Source organism: Zingiber officinale, chromosome 4A (genome assembly GCF_018446385.1).
Source record: "Zingiber officinale cultivar Zhangliang chromosome 4A, Zo_v1.1, whole genome shotgun sequence".
In the NCBI taxonomy this organism is placed as follows: domain Eukaryota; kingdom Viridiplantae; phylum Streptophyta; class Magnoliopsida; order Zingiberales; family Zingiberaceae; genus Zingiber; species Zingiber officinale.
Window position 1 is genome coordinate 73,916,965 of NC_055992.1, and position 22,275 is coordinate 73,939,239.

The 22,275-nt window shown below is 34.5% G+C and overlaps 1 protein-coding gene across 3 annotated transcripts in view; it reads left to right on the forward strand.

Annotated features, from left to right (window-relative positions):
• Positions 1 to 22,275, forward strand: part of LOC121969990 (alpha-N-acetylglucosaminidase-like) — a 104,324-nt gene that overhangs the window by 22,941 nt on the left and 59,108 nt on the right. For all 3 annotated transcript variants that reach the window (XM_042520371.1, XM_042520373.1, XM_042520372.1), the window contains exons 5-7: positions 679 to 764; positions 925 to 1,019; positions 17,581 to 17,662. In XM_042520371.1, coding sequence (XP_042376305.1) covers positions 679 to 764; positions 925 to 1,019; positions 17,581 to 17,662 — 263 coding nt within the window. The remainder of the gene's footprint in view (positions 1 to 678; positions 765 to 924; positions 1,020 to 17,580; positions 17,663 to 22,275) is intronic.

Genomic DNA, 22,275 nt, shown 5'->3' on the forward strand with positions numbered 1-22,275 from the left:
TGTCAAGACTGGGTTAAAGGACTTATTAACATTTATTGCTTGTAGGACGTATTTGAATGAGATAGGAGGGATCTAATCAATGGATATAGTGAGCAAGGTTTTTAAATTTTAACCATATAGAATTCTATCAAGTAGAAATAATTGATAAACTGCTTTTTAAAAAAGTTTGTTGTCCATCAGGCTATCAAATTCTGTCTGTGTCCTTGATATGTAAACATGTGGATTGAGAAGTACTATGCTAAGTTTAGAAAAAGCTTCGATAAGCTATATAACCTATTAATGGTTAAATTCAAAGCATCTGTTATGGCGGGAATCAGTAGTAATCAAGAAACTCTAAGGTAGCTGTCCAGTTTTGTTCCACATTGCATTTTTTGTTTGTGAGGTTCACGTTTTCCAAGAAAAGACGCTGTCATTTTCAGCTAAATTGCAATGAGGGCCAAACTTTACAATTTGACAACATTGATTGACTACTTCATGCTTTTCTCTTTTTTTGTTTGAAGTCCTTCTGGTAATTGATTATGGATAAGTTGTGGTCAGATGGCCACTACTTGGAGACTTCCACCAGTAAGTTATCATGCTATTCATTTGATGATGACTGCTCAATGATAATCAATATTTGTTGCAGCATTCCATTAGGTTAGAAATCATCTGATCTGTCTTGCTATTTCTCTTTCCTAGAGGTATAATATCAGCCACTCAGATCTAGATGATTTTTTTGGAGGACCTGCCTTTCTTGCATGGTCACGTATGGGAAATTTGCATGGGTGAGTTTGTTGTTGTTTCGATTTCGAATTCAAATATATATTTGAAGTATATTATGTTATTATTATTTTTTATAATTAATGAAATTTGATTATATGAAGTTTGATGCTCATGCTACATACTTTTCTATTATAATTCTTTTTTCACTATATTTGATGTTAGATGGGGTGGACCCTTGCCTCAAACTTGGCTTGATGATCAACTAGTTCTTCAAAAGAAAATACTTGCTAGAATGTACTCATTTGGGATGTCTCCAGGTAAAAAAATTTTATGCTAGCCTCTATGATGATTTATTTTATTCTTTCAGTATTCTATCCTCTATCAACTCTAGCTTGTTATGACAACCATCTTTTTTGATTTCTATGATGGCAAAAGAATTTCTCAATCAACCCTAACTTGTTACAAATATAACCAATTCTAGGGCCTATTAAGGACCATTAGTGAAGTTGCTAGTCGATTATTAAGTCTAACAGATGATCTAATGATATCCTCACAGCACATTTTCTCAATGCAGTGACAATGTGTTGCTGTTTTTTTGTCCTCTCATAAAAGACTAGATTATAGGCAATATGCATGAAAGATTATCACAATATAAATTTTATGTTTGGATAGGTGAATCAATTTATAGTGTTGCTGATTGTTTGAACCAAATAAGCTCACATATGGCAAGAGATACAGTCCTATTGAGCCAAATAAGCTCACATATGGCAAAAGATACAGCCCTATATTCTTCCTCAGCACAAAATATGACCAGTACACTCTGTTTTTTTTCCTCCAAGAAATCAAATTCCCTCATAAAAAGATAATTGGTGTGTACAGCACATATCTGGGAACCTACCTAATTTGTAGTCGTCTATCCTATAATTCGAAGATGGTCTTAATCGGGATTTAGGAGGCACCTGCTTGGAGCATGCTTCATATCAAAGAATCTTAGAGCTGCCTTCTAATTGATCTAGCAGGGTGATTCTAGATATTGTCCTGTCACAATCACAATAAATGAGATGATAGGTGTTGTAACTATAAGATAATTAAGTTGCAAGCCAATCTTCGATACTTCCTTAGGTTAAAATAGTGACTACCCTTTCCCTAGTATTAGTATGACATTTAGATGCACAGGAGTATCATCAGGTCTAGTGTCTAGCATACTACCTTGTTCAAGCAAATGAAGCATATATTTATGCTATGAAATATAAATGTTTCCCCTGAACGGGAAACCTTTATGTTTACAACATTAATTAATGTTGCCTAAATCTTTTGCTTTGGAAGGGATGATGGAGATACACTTTTGATCTTGTGATTCCAACAGTATCATTACTTGCAACATTAATATCTACATTAACAATGAGACAGTTTATTTATAAACAGAGAGATAACATAAAATATTAAATAATTAATACACTCCGAATGATACCAAACTGAATAAAAGATTCCCAAACTGAATTTAACAAACATGCTTTATTTATGAGATTACATTCGATATAGATATTATTATTATTTTTTTATTTACAAGTCTATGCTCCACTTGAGCAATTAGCCCTTGCTCAAGATGTTGCTTTATGTATCATCCAAGTCATCATGGAGAGAAATAAGATTGATATCTCATTGAGATAGCCACCATTGGGGGTATAGCTGCCAATATAAGGGAAGAAATGAACCTAAGCAATCTTGACCATTGTATCCAGATAGTCAATGCTATGTTTCTATTCCCTTCTATCATTAATTGAGCTTTAAGCCTATCAATGGAGCCAACCAAGGTTGTTTTTAATAGTGATCATCCACTTGCAATGAACAGTAGACTTGCTAGAAGGAAGATAACTAATTCTCAAATACAATTACAATGCAATATTGTCATCTCCCATAAGTAAGCATAAGTGGATGAGATGGCTTCTCTTGTGAGTAGATATGTGCATATAATAGAGATGGGAGGAGAGAAAGGATTGAAGGATCCCTAAGCCTAGAAGTATTGATGTGGGAATAATTCATTTGATTGTTCACTTAGACTCTGACAACACCTCACAACGACTATATGACTTTTAGAGTCTTCGACAAGGTCCAAAGATGGTGATCACTCAAGATTATTGACGAATATACACAAGATCTATGAGGCTTCCATGAGATGACTTCTATGCAGGATCCACGAGTCTTTGGAAAGATGATGAATGCTTAGATGGGATCTTGAGAAGATGATAACTTTATCTATTGTGCACACTGACGACAACTTCACTTATGGTTTGCGAGACTTTTGTAAGGCATTGAGATGGCGAATGATAGTATCTTCTTCCTCCACTCTTTCTCCTCCTTCAGCATAGCACACCCACTAGCACTGCCATACGACACACTCGACACGTCTCATTTTGATGAGACACCAAAATCATGGCGTAATGTGAGATTTCAAATCTTGTCTCTAACAAGAACCAAGTGCAGGCCTTATGCTTAAACTAGTGGTGACAATTGAGTTGGACCTCTTGCGACTCGACCTTGCCAAGCTTGGGCCAAGCCTAGCATGATCTAATTGGGGATGGACTACGTTGAGCTCGGCCCAACCTAGCTTGTGGGTCTGACACCGTGGTGACTTTGTTGTCCATCAAGCCTAGCCTACAAATTTTAAAATGCATATATAATAAAAAATGTTTAAACTTTTTAAATAAAATAAGAAAAATAATTTATAAATATTATTTATTTTTTTCCTTTTACTTTATTATTATTATTATTTTTAAAAAAGCTCAACTTGGCTTAGGCCAACCACTGTGTGGGGAAACAAACCCAGCCATCATGGCCGTGGTGGTTCATGATGGGTCAGGCTCAACACCTCACCTAACGGGTCAGTTGGACACAAGCTTCAAGGAAGGTATAACAAAAGAAAGAGGGGTCAAATTTCAAAAAAAGGAATTTTAAGGAGAAAAAATAGTAATAGAATTTGGAGCAACATTGCTATCTTTCCTTTTTTTACTTCAGTTTTGAAGCACTACTTGATTCTTATTAACCATTAATTTTCAGCTTTTGTATTACTTTTGGTATATTTTTTGCATGATTTAAGATTATTTTTCTGATGTCATTCCCTTAACATTTTCCTCCTTTTTAAAGTAAAATGAGATTAAATTTGTGTCTCTCTAAAATTTCTTATCTTTTAGGGCGAATGCCGACAAGCTTTAAAGCCTCATTTGGAGTTAGGGTATTTATGTTTGATCAGAACTGTTTTTTTTTAAAGAATGTTGACACCAATTAGAGTTTCTCTCATTTAATGTGATTGGTTCAACAGGAGTCCAGTCAATCAACTTGTATACAAATCAACTTGCTTAAATTGATGGAGTGTCATATGATGACCTGAATTGTATCTCTTTTAAATTTTTGACACACCCTTTCGGTGTCAAGGCATCCCTTTGGATGGTAGATATATCCTTTCGATATTGTCATAGCCAACTTAATTGTGTCCATCACTAGCTCAATATTGTTAGGTGTCGAATCACCTCTTCGGTTATGGATACATCCTTTTTGGTAAGAGAGAAAGGTTGAGAGGAGAGCAGGATCCTTTCTTTAAGATGATATTGCGATTGATCTACAATTGCTCATAAGATACAATCACTTTGACTCAAAATAGGAGCAACCAAATCTCAAATCATATAAACTTTTGAAACATTAGAACTTTTTTGAGAGGAGATGAGAAGAAATCACAACTAGAGAATATAGTGATTTGAGAACAATAGTGAGATTCCTTTTATAGGGAGAGATGAAGAGTTTCTTTTGAGGGGTGAAAAGACGTTTACTAGATGGGTGTCTTTTCTTGAACAATTCTATTAATTTAATTTTTTAATTTAATTAGAATATACAATAGTAGAGTATTGATTACGTAGACTCAATTGATTGTTTAACTTGTGGAAGATGTTCGTTATTGTACACCTTCCAAAAATAAGTTTCCCATTGGGTAAATATGGTATCCCTACGATGCAACACAGTGGAAGGATAATGATACAATCCTCACTAGAGGAAAGTTGCCAATTTTCACCTAGAGAAAAGGAAATTGCAAATTGTATTAACTCTAAACTTGTCTGTTACATGAGATCCTAATCATTTTTATAGTTTGATAACACGACCTATTCTTTATCAAACAATAGACTTTTAAAATAAAACTCTAATTATTCTAATAAAAACCTAACAAGCTTTTTTAAAAAACTGAACAACTTTTTTAGAAGTTCCAACTAATTATAAAAATTAATTACTTAGACAACTTTTAAAAAAATTAAATCCTTGACCACGGTATTTTTCTCAATCGAAGAGAACTTGAGTCCGCCAAGTGCAAAGGTGGAGCAGTTATGAAGTGGAGCTGCCTTTTTAGCCAATCAGATAATTGCTGGTTGTTTTTTTTTGATGTTGATGTTTTTGTTTATTTTGTTGAATAGGAAGGTGGAATAATTGAGAAGCAGAGATGTCTTTTTAGCCAAATTGAGCAGTTATTGATTTTATTCTTCAATCATTATCTTCGTTATGCTAATATGTTTTCTTGTTTGCATTATTCTCCTTCACTCGTGATGAGTTGTTGACTTTTCTTCTTAGACCGCCTTTTGAAAGCATATGAAATAATTGCTTCAGTAAGCCTGTCTAGAAGTATTTCTTCATTAATTTTATTCTTTAGATGTACCTTCCAATGGGAAAGAAATAAATGTACTTTGTTTCTCTTTTTATATTTTGACCTTAAGATATTTTCTTTTGGTCATCCTTTCTAATGAGTAAGGAAATATCTGAGTTTCTTGTATGACAACAATGATATCCATATCTTTATTGAAATTATGTAATGTGAAGCAAGGTTTAAAATCTTGACCCGTACCGAGGTTTCGGTATCGTATCGTGCCGTGCCGATACTGTTTCGGTATTTTTTTATTTATATATAGTAATTATTAGATAAATATATTTATTGTGTATAATTTAAAAATAAGTTGTATATTAATTTTATATAAATTCTTAATTATTGAACAACTTAATATGGTTAGAAAAAATAATTAAATATAGTTTTCTTTAAAAAAAGTTGATCTATGAATAACTTGAATTAAAATTGATACATCATAATATGTTACCTTATTAATACTAAAAGGAGTGGCGTGAATCAGATGGAAGCATTGGTTCTTGCGACATTCTGCTTAGGTCAACTCCATAGTTCTGACCAGATTAAATAAGCATCCCATGACATGCAATATTGATATTGATTTCTCCACATGTTCATCAGCGTGTCTCGATTCATCACTGGATGTTAGATTTGAACTGACACCACTAAAATCGGAACGGGTACAAGCACAGGATAAGGATAAGCATACGTCCTCGAGCTCTGGTATGACGGATCACCATATGATGCATCAGAGTTATAATAAGAAGGTTGTGAGTATGTTGAACTTCAACTAGAATCAATCTCAGCTAAACTCTCCCGCATATCTTGATAATTATGAGCTTTCTTTTGTTTGTCACCCTTATATTGACGTTGATATTGAATAGTACTACCTCTAGCTCCATGATCATCATCTTGAGTTGCATGTGTGTAATCTATCTCACATGTCAATGGCTCTGGTGCTAGAGTAGGGGGGACATAATTTTTACCACTAGATGCATCACCACTGTCATCATTTCCATGAATACTTGCACTGCTATCAACATCACTATCCTCATTTCGAACTTCTCGTCGGACTACAGTGTCAGAAGGTGATGATGTTTCATCACTGCCATCATGTTCTTGCTTATCAATTGCATCGAGTGGATTTTCTTTAATTCTAAATTGACCACTTCCCATAAAAGTAGGAGGTTTGCCTTTTTCTTTCTTTTTAGTAAAAATTGCAGGAGCTTTGCCTTTGCCTTTATCTATGAACTTTGGTTGGGTTTGTGATGTTTGAGAACGCCTAGACCGAGATCCAGAAAATCGAAATTCTTGATCAAAAGCTTCATCATCTTCTTCCTCGCAGATATCTCCTTTAACTTGTATTTTTTCAATCTGTTGAGTAAGAAATTGAGATGGTCGTGGTGGGTCTCTTGCTTCATCAAGTAACGGATTCTCAGCCTCAACAACGCTCCACTAATCCATCATTGGATCATTCTCAGTTTGCATAAATCCAATATCAAATGGGTCTACATCACCAGACTCCTGTTCTTCATTCTCTTCTGTTATTGCTCTTAGTTGAAGATGCATATTATAATGAACGTAGACCATCTTCTCCAAGCGACGATAAGAAAGACGATTTCGTACTTTTGTATGAATGAGGGAGAAAGTTGACCAATTTCTTTCACAACCGCTTGAAGACGTTGTCTGTGAGAGAATTCGTACTGCAATCTTTTTCAAATTTGGAGCTGATCCTCCATATTGTAACCATCACTCAGCTGTAAGATAAATAAGAACAAAATTAAAATAATTATTTATATTTGTTGACAATAATTAGTAATAATTTCTACTATATTTACCTGCATCCATTTTATATCTGCATGAAACTGCAATAGGATCGCTAAAAGAACCATATGCCTCTCGAAATAATTGACTTTCATTAATAGTCTCAGCAATTGATTCTGTGTTTGTATGCAGTCTTGATATTACATGTCTGAGGGCCATTAATAAATCATCATTTGTGCCAAGATTATAACGATATTGATATGCCGGATTGAGATAATAGCTTATAATAATTAAACATATATAATTATTAATAACAATATTAAAAATTCATTCATTAAAAAATACGTACCAGCCAAATGAATAGGTTTTCCCATTTGATCATCCTATCTTGTAGTGATTATATCAATGTAATGTTGATACTTAGTCTGTGATTGTAGACGCCTCTTAATTTCCTCTTTTGCTTCATGAATTAGGCAGTAAACGTTGCCCATTTGTGGCTTCTTGTCCATATCAACTTTACGTAGAACAACGTACAATGGTTCTACTGCTATAAGAATATCTGCGATATAGTCCCAAAATCTAACAGACATAATAATTTTTTTGCACCTCCTTACCTTCAGTCGTGTTAGAATATCGAGAGGCTTCCCAATCCTCAGAAGAGAACATGACCTTTAATCCGACCTTTTTCTGATTCAACGATTTTAACAGTAGAAAGTGAGTGGCAAATCTAGTCGCTCCTGATCGTAGAATCTCCTCATCAATAAATTTCCTCATTAATCCATGAACCCAATGATGATTATAAAGGAATTTTGTTAAAAATTGACCTTTTTCACTACCTTCTTCACTATATCGAGCTTACCGATATCTGCCATTATCAAATTGATACAGTATACTGCGCATGGCGTCCAAAATAATATTTGATAATTTTGCTCCAATAACTATCCAATCCTCTTAAAGTTAGCACAATTATCTGTAATCACTTGCACTATATGTTCTGTACCTATCCCTTGAACTACGCTATCCATTAAACAATATATGTAGGGTGCATCATGATAGTATGTAGTTACATCAATAGATTTATGAAATATCACCTTTCTATTGCAATATAGTAAAAAGTTGATATGCTCATCCATGTAGGTCCTGTCTAGCCATCACACATCAATGTAATATAAGTTTCATTGCTTCTTGCATGATAGGATCCAAGTCTTTATCTCCTCTACTTGTTCATCTAAATATGGGCCGACAATTTCATATGCAATTGGAGGTTGAATACCAGGACTAGATTTTTGGATGTTGGATGCCATGTTATGGTAGTGTGTGTTGTTTGCTGCATTAGGAGGAATATGATTGAAATGAAAAAATTTAGCAATACTTTTACCGATTGATTTCTTCTTCTCTTTTAAATATGCATCATCAATCCTAGTATGGTTGCTAGCTTAGCCTGTAAATGCTAATGGATCAATATCAGCAATATCAATTGCACGTTTTCGTCCCATAGAAGAAAAAAAACGACCAATACCACCTTGTGTTGAAGTAATATGAACACTTGCACTCCTTCCTAATGTTGATGCAGTAGTTGAACCACTTCCACTAGCACTAGAGCCACTTCTATGTTGCATATTTTGCTCATAGTTATATTGAGTTCGAGAGGCATTGAGAGCTGCTAAAAAGTCTTCGTCATTTGGAACTTCACCACAACCTTCCATTTCATCATAGATTGGTTCTTTAGAGCTTCGACTATCAACAAGTTCACGTTCTCGTTGTTGTTTATACTTTAATGCTTTTTTGCCATCAAGTTCCTCTTTCATTGCACGACGAACTTCTTGAGAAACTTTTGGACAATTAGAAACATCCGGATATCCACCAGCAAGATGTTGTTTTAGGCGTGTGACCCCGCCGCCGCGTCCAATCATATCGCAATGCAAACATTGCCAATGGAATCAATTTTCTAATCGACGTGCGTGTCTTCAAGCTGGATCATGAGATTGTTGTTTGGGTGCCATTGTCTATGCATTATAAAAAAAATTAAGAATAATACACATTTCCAGGTAATGATCATCATTTTATAACGTTAAGAATATATTTATCATTGTAAATTTACAAATTAAATATATAAATTATAAAAATCTACTTTTTAAAATTTAAAACAATCTCCTAAAAATATTAATTCACCTTTCTAAATTTAGAATGATCAAAATTGCATAAAATTATAAGTGTTTTATTAGGAATCATAAACATGACAACATACCTTTATCAAGATTTTAAAAATAAAAGACTTGTAATATTTCTAAACATATTACAAAAGTACAAAAGTTAATATTCATGGATCCAAATTTTAAATTAATTCTAAGATAAAAAAATATTATCCATAATAAATATATAAATTAACATAAAAATGTTACTTTATATATAATAATTATACAAATTAATTAATTAATTATTATTTTTAAAATATAAAATAATAAAAATATAAAAATATAAATTTAATTTATTAATTTTTTTTAGAATTTTTTTTTAGAATATTAGAATATAAATGACAATTCTGAATTTTTATTATTTTTTTTAAAAAATTAAATTAAATTTTAAATAAAAAATATTATAATATATATCTGAATTTTTATAATTTTTTTAAATTTTAAACAGATTTATTATAATTTTTTTAAAATTTTTAAATACAATTTAAAACATTAAAAATTAATTTTTCATAATATTATTTAAAATTTTGATTTTTAAATATATGTTTTATATATTTTAATTTTTATTGAGAAAATTTAATTAGGATATATAAAAGTCTGTTTGAAATATCACCCCTACCTTAGGAATTGTTATAAATTTAAATTAGAATTTATTTTCTTAAACGCCCGCAACGCCCGCACGCACGCACGCACCGCGATCACGCTGCGGGGAGTGATCACGCCGCTGCTGAGCAGCGGATCGCAGGGGTCCGGCGGCGCCGGAGGCATCCGGCGACTCCTTCGGCGCCGCCGGACCCCTGTGATCCACCGCTGCCGAGCGGCGTCATCCGCCGGCGCCGTGCACGCCGCGTGCCCGCCTGCCCTACCGCGGCTTACTGTCATTTAAATTGATCAATGCCTTTATATTTTCTGCACGCGACAAAAGGAATCGAATCGATTCCTTCTGTCACCGATCGATTACAGAAGGAATCGATTCCTTCTGTAATCGATCGCGCGACAGAAGGAATCGATTCGATTCCTTCTGCCGCGCGATTTATCGATCTCGAGTGTCGCTTGTGCTGCTGGCCCGCATCAACGCGCGTAGCACGCGCCGAAAGCACAGCTCCACGCTCACGCGTATCACGCGCCGAAATCACTGATGGTTGGGTGCCGGTTTTGGCCGGGCGACGGATCGGTAAAAACCGTCCGTGCTGCCCGGCACGAAACGACACCTTAATCCTTGATGTGAAGGTGATAACCATGATGACGATTCCACAAAATCTATAAAGAAGGAGAGCCTTGGCATAACGGTAAAGTTGTTGCTTTATGACCTAAAAAGTCACGGGTTCGAATCCTGGGAATAACCTTTTGTAAAAAGTAAAGTAAGACTGCGTACAATGGATCTTTCCCCGGTCTCCGCATGGCGGGAGCTTCGTGCACGGGACTAGGTTTTTTTTTTTTTTTGAAGGTGATAACTATGATGATGATTCCACAAAATCTATAACAAAATCAACATATGGAGACAAATGCTCGAACTTCTCCCAACAAATTAGTATATTCTCCAATTTTAAAATTTAACTTGTACTTAAAAAAGTTGAAAAGAAGTGGGACCCAAGTTGCCATAACCATAATCTTGAAGTTGGTTTAGAAATTTTTTTTCGGTTTCTCTTGAGTAGAAGTGGGACCCAAGTTGCCATAACCATAATCTTGACTGTCATCTTAAATTCATATTGGAGTTTCTCTCAGTTAATGAGATTGGTCCAATAGGTTTGACACTAAATAGTTAGCTTGTTGTTGAATCGCCTTTTTATAAGTTGACATACCCTTTACTTCCGTAAGAGCCTTTAAAAATCCTGACTATATTCTCTCCAAGATACAACAACCTTTGATTCAAAATAGAAGCATTCCAAATTTCAAGTGTAAAGGACCGTCAAAGTCTTGGAACTTAAAGAGGAGAGGAAGGGAAGAAATTAGAAGTAATTTGAGCTAAAGGAGTGTGGCTCTTTCATAGGTGAAAAGTTATTTTAGACGGGTATACCTTTTCTTGAAAAATTCCATTAATTTAATTTATCAAATTAATTGGAATGTATATTACCAAAGTACTATTTTTGTGTACTCAATTGTTCAACTGAAGATGCAAAAGATGTTAGCTATTATGTATCTCTAGAAATTAAGCTTCCCATTTGCTGAATATGGTGTCCCCTATTTGCATTAGTTGCATGCAACTAATGCAAGTTGAGAAAATGCATTGTAAGTGTTTGTATGAAACCATGTGAATATTGACGCTACAATTGAGGTCTAAGGAGCACAATAATCAAAACCGCATCTATATTGTTGCTTCTTGCATGGACATTGAATGAAGGCAATTTCTTCGAAACATGTCTTGAACATAAGAGATGTGTCAGTGCATGCGTGTGTTGATTTTAGGCTCATGATCCGATTTTAATACAAGACCAAATGATGATTGTCACATGGTTTTTGCCTACTACTTTTGGTGCCGCCTTCGTATTGACAAGGACATGGCTAAGAACCCAAGAATTTTTTTTTCCTTTTTTATTTAATTGAGATAAAATTATTCCCAATTAAATTCATTGTAATATGGTTCTCATTTGTAGTTCAATTTGGGATTTTGTCAATCCCAATTCCTCAGTCAATTTCACACTCATTGACATTTGCACATGCTAAAATTAGCAGTGTATTCGCGTCTATGGATCATGTTTGTATTCGAGCCAATGCCTTCGCCTAATCATATCTGACCTTGAACACTAATTTTCATTCACTTGAAAAATTATATTACAATGATATCCTTACGAAACAGTCGTCCATGTCTCTATTTTTCCTATTGATTACGAACGAGATGGAAATAATCATGTTACCTTCCAACAAACACTAATAAAAAAACAATGTTATTGTTACCGAGCTTGCCACATGTATCTAGTTGAGGAGCTTGGTTCTTGCATTATTAGTTTCCTTAGAAGAGCACACATTCCTAAGTTGGAACTAGAAAAAGAAGATGATGATGAAGAGGAAGAAGAAAAAGAAGTGAAAGAAGAAAACTTAGTGTGGATAAGAAGAAGAAAGCCAAGTACTTAGTTCCCATGTTGTCTAGTGTCTTTTGGTTGGTTTCTAGTCTTGTGATGAAGAGGATGAGAGTAATAAGAGTAGAACCTACATTTATGCGGTGTTTTACTGTCTTTGAGAGTTCCTAGTGCTAGTTTGCTAGTAGAACAAAATGTTTTGCTCATGCCATTACATGATTCAATATTTTAAACCATGGATGTTGGAACCTGATCTCATTTTCTATTACTTTCTCTTCAGTTGCAATTTCAAAAATATTGTAGTCACAACCTCTCTTTGATTATTCTTTTTTAAAGCTTTCATGCCTTATTTATTCATCACTATTACAAGGATAATAACCACTAGTTTAGTATGCTCAGCTTCTGGCCATGTATGTTGAAGTTATTCCTTTCTTGAATATTCACCGGTTGCCTAATGTTCATAGTAAGGTTAAAAATCTCAAATCGTGTTGAAGTTTCGATCTTTGACTAGCCAATGTTTCAATGCATGGTACCGGTAATGGATTGGAGTTGAAGAAGGAAGAAGATGAAGCATAAGAAGGAGATTCTGTTCATCGAGCATGATTTTAAATCTTGTGTAGGGATCTTTTGCGAAAAATAATGTATAAACGCAATGGAAAAAGAGATTCCTCCATAGATCCAAGCAAATGCAGAATATATATTTGATCGAGTTGTTACCTTTGTTGCATGAACGATACAATCCAAGCAGCAACTTTGACTCGGCGGCAGATCTCAGTGCGATTAGAATGTCCACGCCTTTACAATTAGAGCTCACTCTCTCTCTCTCTCTCTCTCTCTCTCTCTTCTCACACGAAAAATGGAAGAAGAGAAGGATTCATGCTAACTTTTCATCTTGCTAGAGATGACATATATATTGACAATCCAAGAGACACCCAAAACCCCTTCACCTTCTTAGCCTCTTTATGGCTATTTGAATTGGCATTAAATATGAAGATGAACACTAACTCTTCATCTTTTCCGATAAACTCTTCATCTTCTCTGATGACTCTTCATCTTCTCTGATGACTCTTCATCTTCTCCAATGACTATTAGTGTTTATCTTAGTGGGCTCTTGATCAGGTTGGGCCATAATAAGGTGCGAAACCAATTTCAGGATTAAGGCTCAAACCCATACAATTCTAGTCAAACTAAAATAAATTAATCTCCAAGTCAACATGCTCTTTATATGTGACCCAATAGTTTCTCGTAACATTGGTAGTGTTTCTAAAACCATTTTAAATACACAAGCAATTAGCGACATCTAACAATGCATCATTGATACCCAAGTGACGAGAATGTCGAGATCCAGCGAAAACTGTCTGTCTATTATCTTGTATAACTCAATCCTTCTATTCTCGATATCTAGATTGATCCATAAGGCATAGACCGTGTCATCCTTTTATTAATCTTTGTGTTTCTTGATCTCCAATGTCACGGGTTCGAATCCTGGAAACAATCTCTTGTAAAAAGTAGGGTAATGCTGCATATAATGGATCCTTCCCTGGGACCTGCATAGCGGGAGCTTCGTGCATCGGGCTGTTTTTTTTCTTTGTTTCTTAATCTCCAAGTAGATTCACTTACCAAATGAGCTCAATCTCATATTGACTTATTTGAGCATGACCATGTATTTTAGTAGTCCTACTTAATCAAGGGGCCACAGATATTACTTCCGTTATATGGAAGGGATAAATTCCATCTATATTACTCACATTCCTCTGCATAACTTACTGCATACTAGTGACCAACTTTATAATCCACCTTGTTATAAGTGATATTTGCCGATACCAAAGTACATATTAATGAAATATGATACAAAAGTTTCCTTGTCAATCATCTCATAATGGGCACTAAAGGCTAATACTAACAATCTCCCACTAGTATTAGTGTCAATCACTGAAATATCTAATACCCTAATATGACCATCATGCTTCCTTTGTGCGAAAGTCTTGTCAAAGGATCCGTAATGTTACCATCAGTTGGTACTCTGCATATCCTCACATCTCCGCTATCGATGATCTCTCAAATAAGATGGAAGCTTGCATCGCTGTAACCCTTTGTAGCGATCTCCTCATCACCTTCAAATATCAAGAAATATTCTTTCGTTCTTTTCAAGTATTTAAGAATATTTTTGATTGTTATCCAGTGACCTTCACCTGGATTTGACTGATATCTGCTTGTCAGCTTAATATATATGAGACATCAGGGCGAGTACAAATCATGACATACATGATAGATCCTATAGCAGATGCATAAGGAATCTGATCTATGCAGTCCCTTCTCTAAAAGAGGGGCATTGAGTCTTCGAAAGACTTACACCACGTGACATTGGCAAGAATCCCTTTTGGAATTCTGCATGGCAAAACGATTAAGCACCTTATTAATATATGTGCTCCGGCTTAGACCAAACAATCTATTAGATTTATCTTTATATATCTTGATGCCTAAAATGTAGGTTGCTTTACCTAAGTCTTTCATTGAAAAACAATTCCCAGCTAAGTCTTCACATATCGTAGTATAGGGATATCATTTTCAAAGAGAAGTATGCCATCTACATAAAAGACGAGAAAGATGACCGTGCTTCCACTAACCCTTTTGTAGATACAAGGTTCATCTTCATTCTTTATAAAATCAAACGTTTTGATCGCATTATCGAATCGAAGATTCTAGCTTCTAGAAGCTTGCTTTAATCTATAAATGGACCTTTGCAACTTACATATCTTTTCGATATTCTTTGGATCTACAAATTCCTCAGGTTATGTCATGTACACATCCTCGAGTAAATTTTCTTTCAGAATGCAGTTTTGACTAGTGTTTAAAATTTCGTTCAGTGCTGGGCGGAAGGAGCGAAACTTACCGTTCCGCCCACACACCGAAACCGGCACTGGCGCTTTGTAAGTTTCGAGGCCCACGACTAGCCTTAGAGGCATCGTGCGAGCCTTGCGGCCATGGAAGAGGCATTGCGCTATCCCCGCGGTCGTGCCGGACTTGTCGCACGAGCACCACGGTCATAGCGGACTCGTCGCGTGAGCCCTGCGGCCGTGGCGAACTTGTCGCGTGAGCCTTGCGATGGTGGTGAGGCGGCAGTGAGGTGGCGAGGCGAACAAAATCGAGTGCGGCGGTAAAATTGTGAGAATCGCGAAGGGTGAGGAAAAGTTAGGATTTATTAAATGTGTTAATTAAAATCATTATATTATATATATAATATCTAATTTCTAATTAATTATTATAATTATATAAAATAATAAATAATTAATTAAACGGATAATTAATTAATATAATTATAATATATATTTTAATTAAAAATATAAAAAAATTAAAGTAAAAAATAGATAATCTATATTATATATAGTTATATAATTTAAAATAATTTTAAAAATAAACTTTAAATTATTTTTATAAATTAAAAATAGATTAAAATTTTATAAAAATATTTAAAATATTTAAAATAATTCTAAAAAAATAATTGTTAAATTTTTTTTATAAATATATAAAATTTTTAAATAAATTTGATTTTAGAATTCAATATAAACTATATATATATATATATAATTTAGAATATTTATAAACTATAATTATATAATTATATTATATATTATATAAATTAATTAATAAATAATTTATATAATTATTAAATATAAATTATGATCTTTATGTTAATTTATATAGTTATTATAGATAGGGCAAATTACCTCTGTGACTCTTAAACTTTTTCAATCAGTTACTTTTAGCCCTCCAACTTTTTTTCTGAATAAGTTAGCCATTCAACTTTTTTAATTGGTCACTTGTGTCCCCTCCGTCAAGTTTGTGCCTTTTAGAGGGGTAAAACATAGAAGATGCGACATATCTCATACTAGTAGCAGTATTAGCTAAAGCGAAGCTGTAGAGCACAGTGCTAGCAACACCCTTCCGCAGAAGGCTACTGCTCTTGTCGCTGTTACCTCCTCGTTGACGCCTGGCAGTGATGACAGCCTCGTTGGTGGTGAATCGACCGCTTCCGCTCCCTGTGGTGGTAGCCCAACCGGGTCCAGCGGAAGCGTGGGGCGGAATGCGACGCATTAGTAGTGGCCTCTCTGGCGAAGATCTCCCTGGAAGCAGCACCTTGGAAACTGCGAAGATGGCCACGGGATTTTGGTCGAACACCGTGTGGGTCATGGACGCCTTTTACCCTTTTAAAAGGCACGTAGAAGGCACGTTTCATATCTTTTTAGAAAAACTTGACGGAGGGGCCACAAGTAACCAGTTAAAAAAGTTGCATGGTTGATTTGTTTGGAGGGCCAAAAGTAGGCGATTGAAAAAGTTCAAGGGCCACAGAGGTAATTTACCCGTATAAATAATATTTTTTTTACCTTATAAGCAAGATTTGAAATCATGAATATTAACATATTTAGCTATCTACTTTTTAGATTCTTGGTTCCTAATCGAAACACATTTCTGTTGATATTTTGATATGAATATTTGATATTTATGTCTAGGAAATACTTTAGATTATCTATTTTTTATTTCAGAAGTTTTGAGAAAGGTATGCGGTCAAGTTACATAAAATTAATACCACCAAACCTTTTATATATATATATATATATATATATATATATATATATTTCTTTTTTTTTTGAAATGCTATCGGTACGATATGATACGATACCGAAACCGTATCGTTCCGGTCTAGGATCGAAACTTCGGCACGGGTCGAGATTTTGAACCTTGGTTTTGACATCCATCTACAAGATCTCATAATCATGGTAAGCTGTAATAGCAATTTGTGTCAAGATCTAATTAATTCCTTGAGATCAAATTAAACAAAGTTTAATCAATTTAGATCCATTAATTTGAGAAAATCTTGTTCAATAAATTAGATTAGGAATTCCCAAATAATGTCTAGGATTTCAAAAATGCTGAGCGCGTGAACCCTCAAAATGTTAATTTTGAAATTTCCAACAATTTTTAAGATCAATTACTTTCAAAAATAAATTTGAAAATTGCTTCTGATTCATGATATTTTTGAAATGCTTGAAAATTTCAATGTCAACAGTTGTCTCATTTAGTTTGAAGTTCATTCTTCCTCTTTCCATATCCAGTGACCATAAATTGTTGATGAACTTCTATGCATAGCATGATTATATATGTAGGTTGCATGTAGATCTGTATGTTTTCTTATTCTGCAGCTTTTGTGATCTTATGATTATTCTTGTAACAATCCTCCATGCAGTTCTTCCTGCATTTTCTGGAAATGTTCCTCCTGTATTGAAAGCCAAATTTCCTTCAGCTAAAATTAGTCAGCTTGGAAACTGGTATGACAAGCCAAGTTGGCTTTATAGTTGCTTCAACCCTTGGAAGTATTTCTTTTGTTGATCGATTCTACTATTTGATAGCATTATATAGTCCATGCGTTCATTAGCATTATAATATTATCTGTGAAGATGAACACATTATACATCATGATTTGCTCCTATCATCTGATCAAGAAATTGCTACGAGGGAAAAGAAGTTTTCTTCAAAGAAAAAATCTTCAAAATTCAAGTCAAAATTTAAGCTACTTTATTTACCATGTTAGATCCATTGTTTAAGTTGGTATCTTAGGCCACTTAGGAGGTTGATTTTCCAATGTATCTATTGTCAATATTTTAGTTTTTTGAGCTTTTACTTTTATTTTATCATTTTCTGATTTCTTTAATGAGTTAAGTTAAGAGGAAAATTGTAATTTTCATATCATGATGAACAATGTTTAGAATTGTGGTTTTAAATTTCAAAGAGATTTCTCTTTTGCTATGACTAGGTAAAATAAACCTTATCTACCTTGATAAATCTTATACTCTCTAACATTGCCCTCAAGTTGCAACATAGATGTTGATCAGCCCCCTGGTCTATGGTATAGCGATAGGGCTCCCATGAAGTCTCCAAGTACCCATTGTTTGATTCCCAACTTTCCTCTAGTGTAATGACAAAGTCATTGCGAGCACTTCTGGATTTACTCTGATATTTAGTGGAAAATATTCATGGGGCCGGACTGGTCATTCTCAGGATTAGCTAGCCCGAAGAATCGGATATCTAGTGCTAGCAAAAAAAAAAAAACAACATAGATGTTGATCATTGTAGAATTGTATGAAGAGAAAAAGAACATACATATTTTCATCTTATTCATAATGTACAAAGAGTCCAACTAAAATAGGAGGATGCAGGAAACACTAGAAAAGGAAGGTCACAAAGAAAAGGAAAATAAAAATCTCTTTCAATCACAGATTGACCTATCCTTTCCTTTTATGTTACTTCCCTAATCTATCAAATTAAATCAAATTAGAATATTCTTTAATACTATCAACACTCCCCTTCAGGTTGGTGCAAAAATATCTATCATATACCCAACTTGTTGACTTAAATTCAAATGCTTGTTTCAACAAGGATTTTGAGCAATGTTGATCACTGCCTTGTTATCATAGTATAGCTTCATAGGAAGGTTAATTGCGTTTGTAAGATCTCCTTAGGATCTTCTTAATTTAAAGAACCTCACAAACACCTTGAGCCATAGATCTAAACTCGGCCTCAACAACTGCACTTTGTTTCTTGCTTCTCCAAGAAACTAAATTACCCCAAAGAAATGTACAACACCCTTAAGTTGACCTCTTATTAGTGATTAATCCTACCCAATCAACATTAGTATACACCTTAATCCCTCTCTTGTCATTTTTTCTAAAGAAAAGTTCTTTTCCTGGAGCCTCTTTCAAATATCGGAGAATTTGATACGCAGCTTCAAGGTGCTCTTTAAATGGAGAGTGCAGAAATTGACTCACCATACTCACAACAAAGGCAATATTAGGGTGTGTGTGTGATAAGTAAATCAACCTTCCAACTAGTCTTTGGTACCTTCCTACATCTACAGGAGTTCTCTGTTTGACTTTTCCAAGCTTAACATTAACATCTATGGGAGTTTCTGATGGTTTGCAGCCACTCATTCGAGTTTCTTTTAAAAGATTCAGAATATACTTCCATTGTGAAACCACAATGCCCTTCATGGATCTTGCAACTTCCATTCCAAGAAAATATTTTAGCTGGCCCAAGTCTTTAATCTCGAACTCTTTGGCTAAGCTTCACTTCAATTTTCTTACTTCTTCAGCACCATCACTGGTTAATATTATGTTGTCCACGTAAACAATCAACACTAAAATCTTGTCTTGGTGGATCTTTTAGTTAATAGAGTATGATTAGATTAGCCCTAAGTATATCCTTGACCTTTAACAAACCTTGTAAATCTGTCAAATCAAGCTCTGGGGGATTGTTTGAGTCCATATATAGACCTTCTCAGCTTGCACACCTTACTTCCAAATTTCTCAGTGAATTCGATGGAGGTTCCATATAAACTTCCTCATCTAGGTTCCCATTTAAGAATACATTCTTCACATCTAGTTGATTCAATGGCCAATCAAGGTTAGCAGCTATAGATAGAAGTATTCGTATTGTGTTTAACTTAGCAACTGGAGAAAAAGTCTCGTAGTAGTCTACTCCATAAGTCTAAGTGAACCCTTTAACTATTAGGCGAGCCTTGTACCTCTCCAAGGATCCATCTGAGTTGTATTTCATCGTAAATACCCACTTACAATCAACAACTGTCTTCCCATTAGGTAGGTCCACTTTCTCCCAAGTAGAATTCTTCTTCAAAGCTCTTATCTCCTTATAAATAGCTTCTCCACTCAGGAACATTTAGGGTTTCCTAGATGCTATTAGGAATGAATACACTAGAAAATTGTGAAACAAATGTCCAATAGGAAGGTGAAATATTTTCATAACACAAAATTTGACCGTGGATATTTTTTTAGAAGATCTAACACCTTTCCTAAAAGCAATGGGAAGATTTAGTTGACTAGAAGAGATAGATTCAGAGTTACCTAGAAGATCAAGGCCTTGTGAATCATGAATTTCATGATTGAACCTCTGATTAGATTCTTGGTGATGCCGGGACTAGGGTCTTTCTTTTTCTTTGAATAGACAAGACCTTTATATCGTTTCACATCCATTTCTATTGTTTCAGCTTGCTCATTTTGAGATGACATTATCACAGAGTATTCTTATTTGTCAGTAGATTCAATATTTTTCACATTTTCTACCTCACTTACTTTTAGTGGTTGGGCATCATTAGGAATAAGTGCAAATGTTAAGTCAGATTTATCAACACATTCATCTTCATTAGTTTTGTTCTCCCCCTAAAGATGAGAGTTTTGGTACGAAGTTCCTTCAAGGAAGGTGACATCCAAAGAGATTTTTTTCGAAACTGGATTAAAGCATTTGTAACCCTTTTGATTGGTGGGGTATCCCACAAAAATGCATTTATGTGCTTTTGGATCAAGTTTTGATTTTCTAGGATCAAAATTATGAACAAATGCAACCTTTCCAAAGATTTTCAAAGGGATGTTTGTCACTAACTGAGAATTAGGAAAAAATTTTGTGAAAACCTGGATTGGAGTTTTAAATGCCAAATTTCAGGTTGACATTCAATTAATCAAATAGGTTGCTGTGTGAACTGCTCCTCCCCAAAAGATACTTACGGACCTTAGTTGTAAAACTCAAGGCTCTAGCAACTTCAAGGAGATGTTTGCTTTTCCTTTCAGCAATCTCATTTTATTGAGGTGTATGATTACATGAACTTTGGTGCACAATTTCTTGCTCAGCAAAAAAATGTTCCCCAATACATTGTTAAAGAATTCCGTTCCATTATCACTTTGAAAAAATTTTATCTGATTCTGAAATTGAGTTTGAACTTTGTTTTAGAAAATTTTAAACATCATTACAGCCTTAGATTTTTCTTTTAGCAAAAAAAATCCATGTGACCCTAGTATGATCATCAATGAAAATAATGTACTAATATTTTCCAGAAAGAGTGGTCACTCTAGAAGGTCCCCAAATATCACTGTGAATCATAGCGAAAGGTGCTGATTGGGATTGAAAAACAGATCGATGATGTTTTGCTAATTCACATAACTCACATTGAAAAACTGACTGCTCTTTATTCATAAATAGCTTGGGAAACAACTTTAAATATTGAAAATTAGGATGCCCCAATCTATAATGCCATAACAAAATTTCACTATTATTTGGAATAGAAATAGAGCTGAAACAAGTTTTATGGTCTCGCCTTCCAATAATTTATCCTTCATTAAGGAGGTAAAGCCCACCATCTTGTTTAGCATCCCCAATCATCTTTCCTGAGGTTAAATCCTGAAATTCACAACACGAGGAACAAAAATTTGCTCTTCAATTATGATCATGGGTGAATTTACTGATGCATAGAAGATTGTATGAAAGGGTAGGAATGTGTAGAACATCTTTCAATGTTATAGTTTGAGAAATAGGTACTAGTCCTTTTCCTACAACAATAGCAAAGGAACCATTTGCAATTTTGACCTTTTTATTCCCTGCACTTGGTGTATATAAAAAGTAATATTGCGAAATACCAGTCATATGATCAGTAACACCTGAATCTAAGATCCAGAAACCATTAGATTTGATACATGCAATGGTACTGACGAGAACAATACTTGATTTAGTAAGGGAACATGAAGAGTTAGAATTTCCTAATTACTCCATTTGTTCCTTAGTGAAGGGAAAAGATTCTGAGGAAGATTGCTGTTTCGGATCTGAATGGTTCACATGAAGGGCACGACTTTCTCTCCCTAACTTGTTATCACTGCCCTATTTTCTCTTCCCATTTGTCATGCAACTTCCAATAGTTTTCACGAGTGTGGCACAGTTTTCTGCAATGGGCACACCAAGGCATTTGCTTTCCTTGTCTATTTCCTTCAAATTCTGTACCACGAACTGCAAGAACGGACACCTCTATTTCTAGTTTTGATTCAAGAACATTTTTTAGCATCACATGTCTTCTTGCTTCTTCTCTATGTACTTCTAAAAAAAC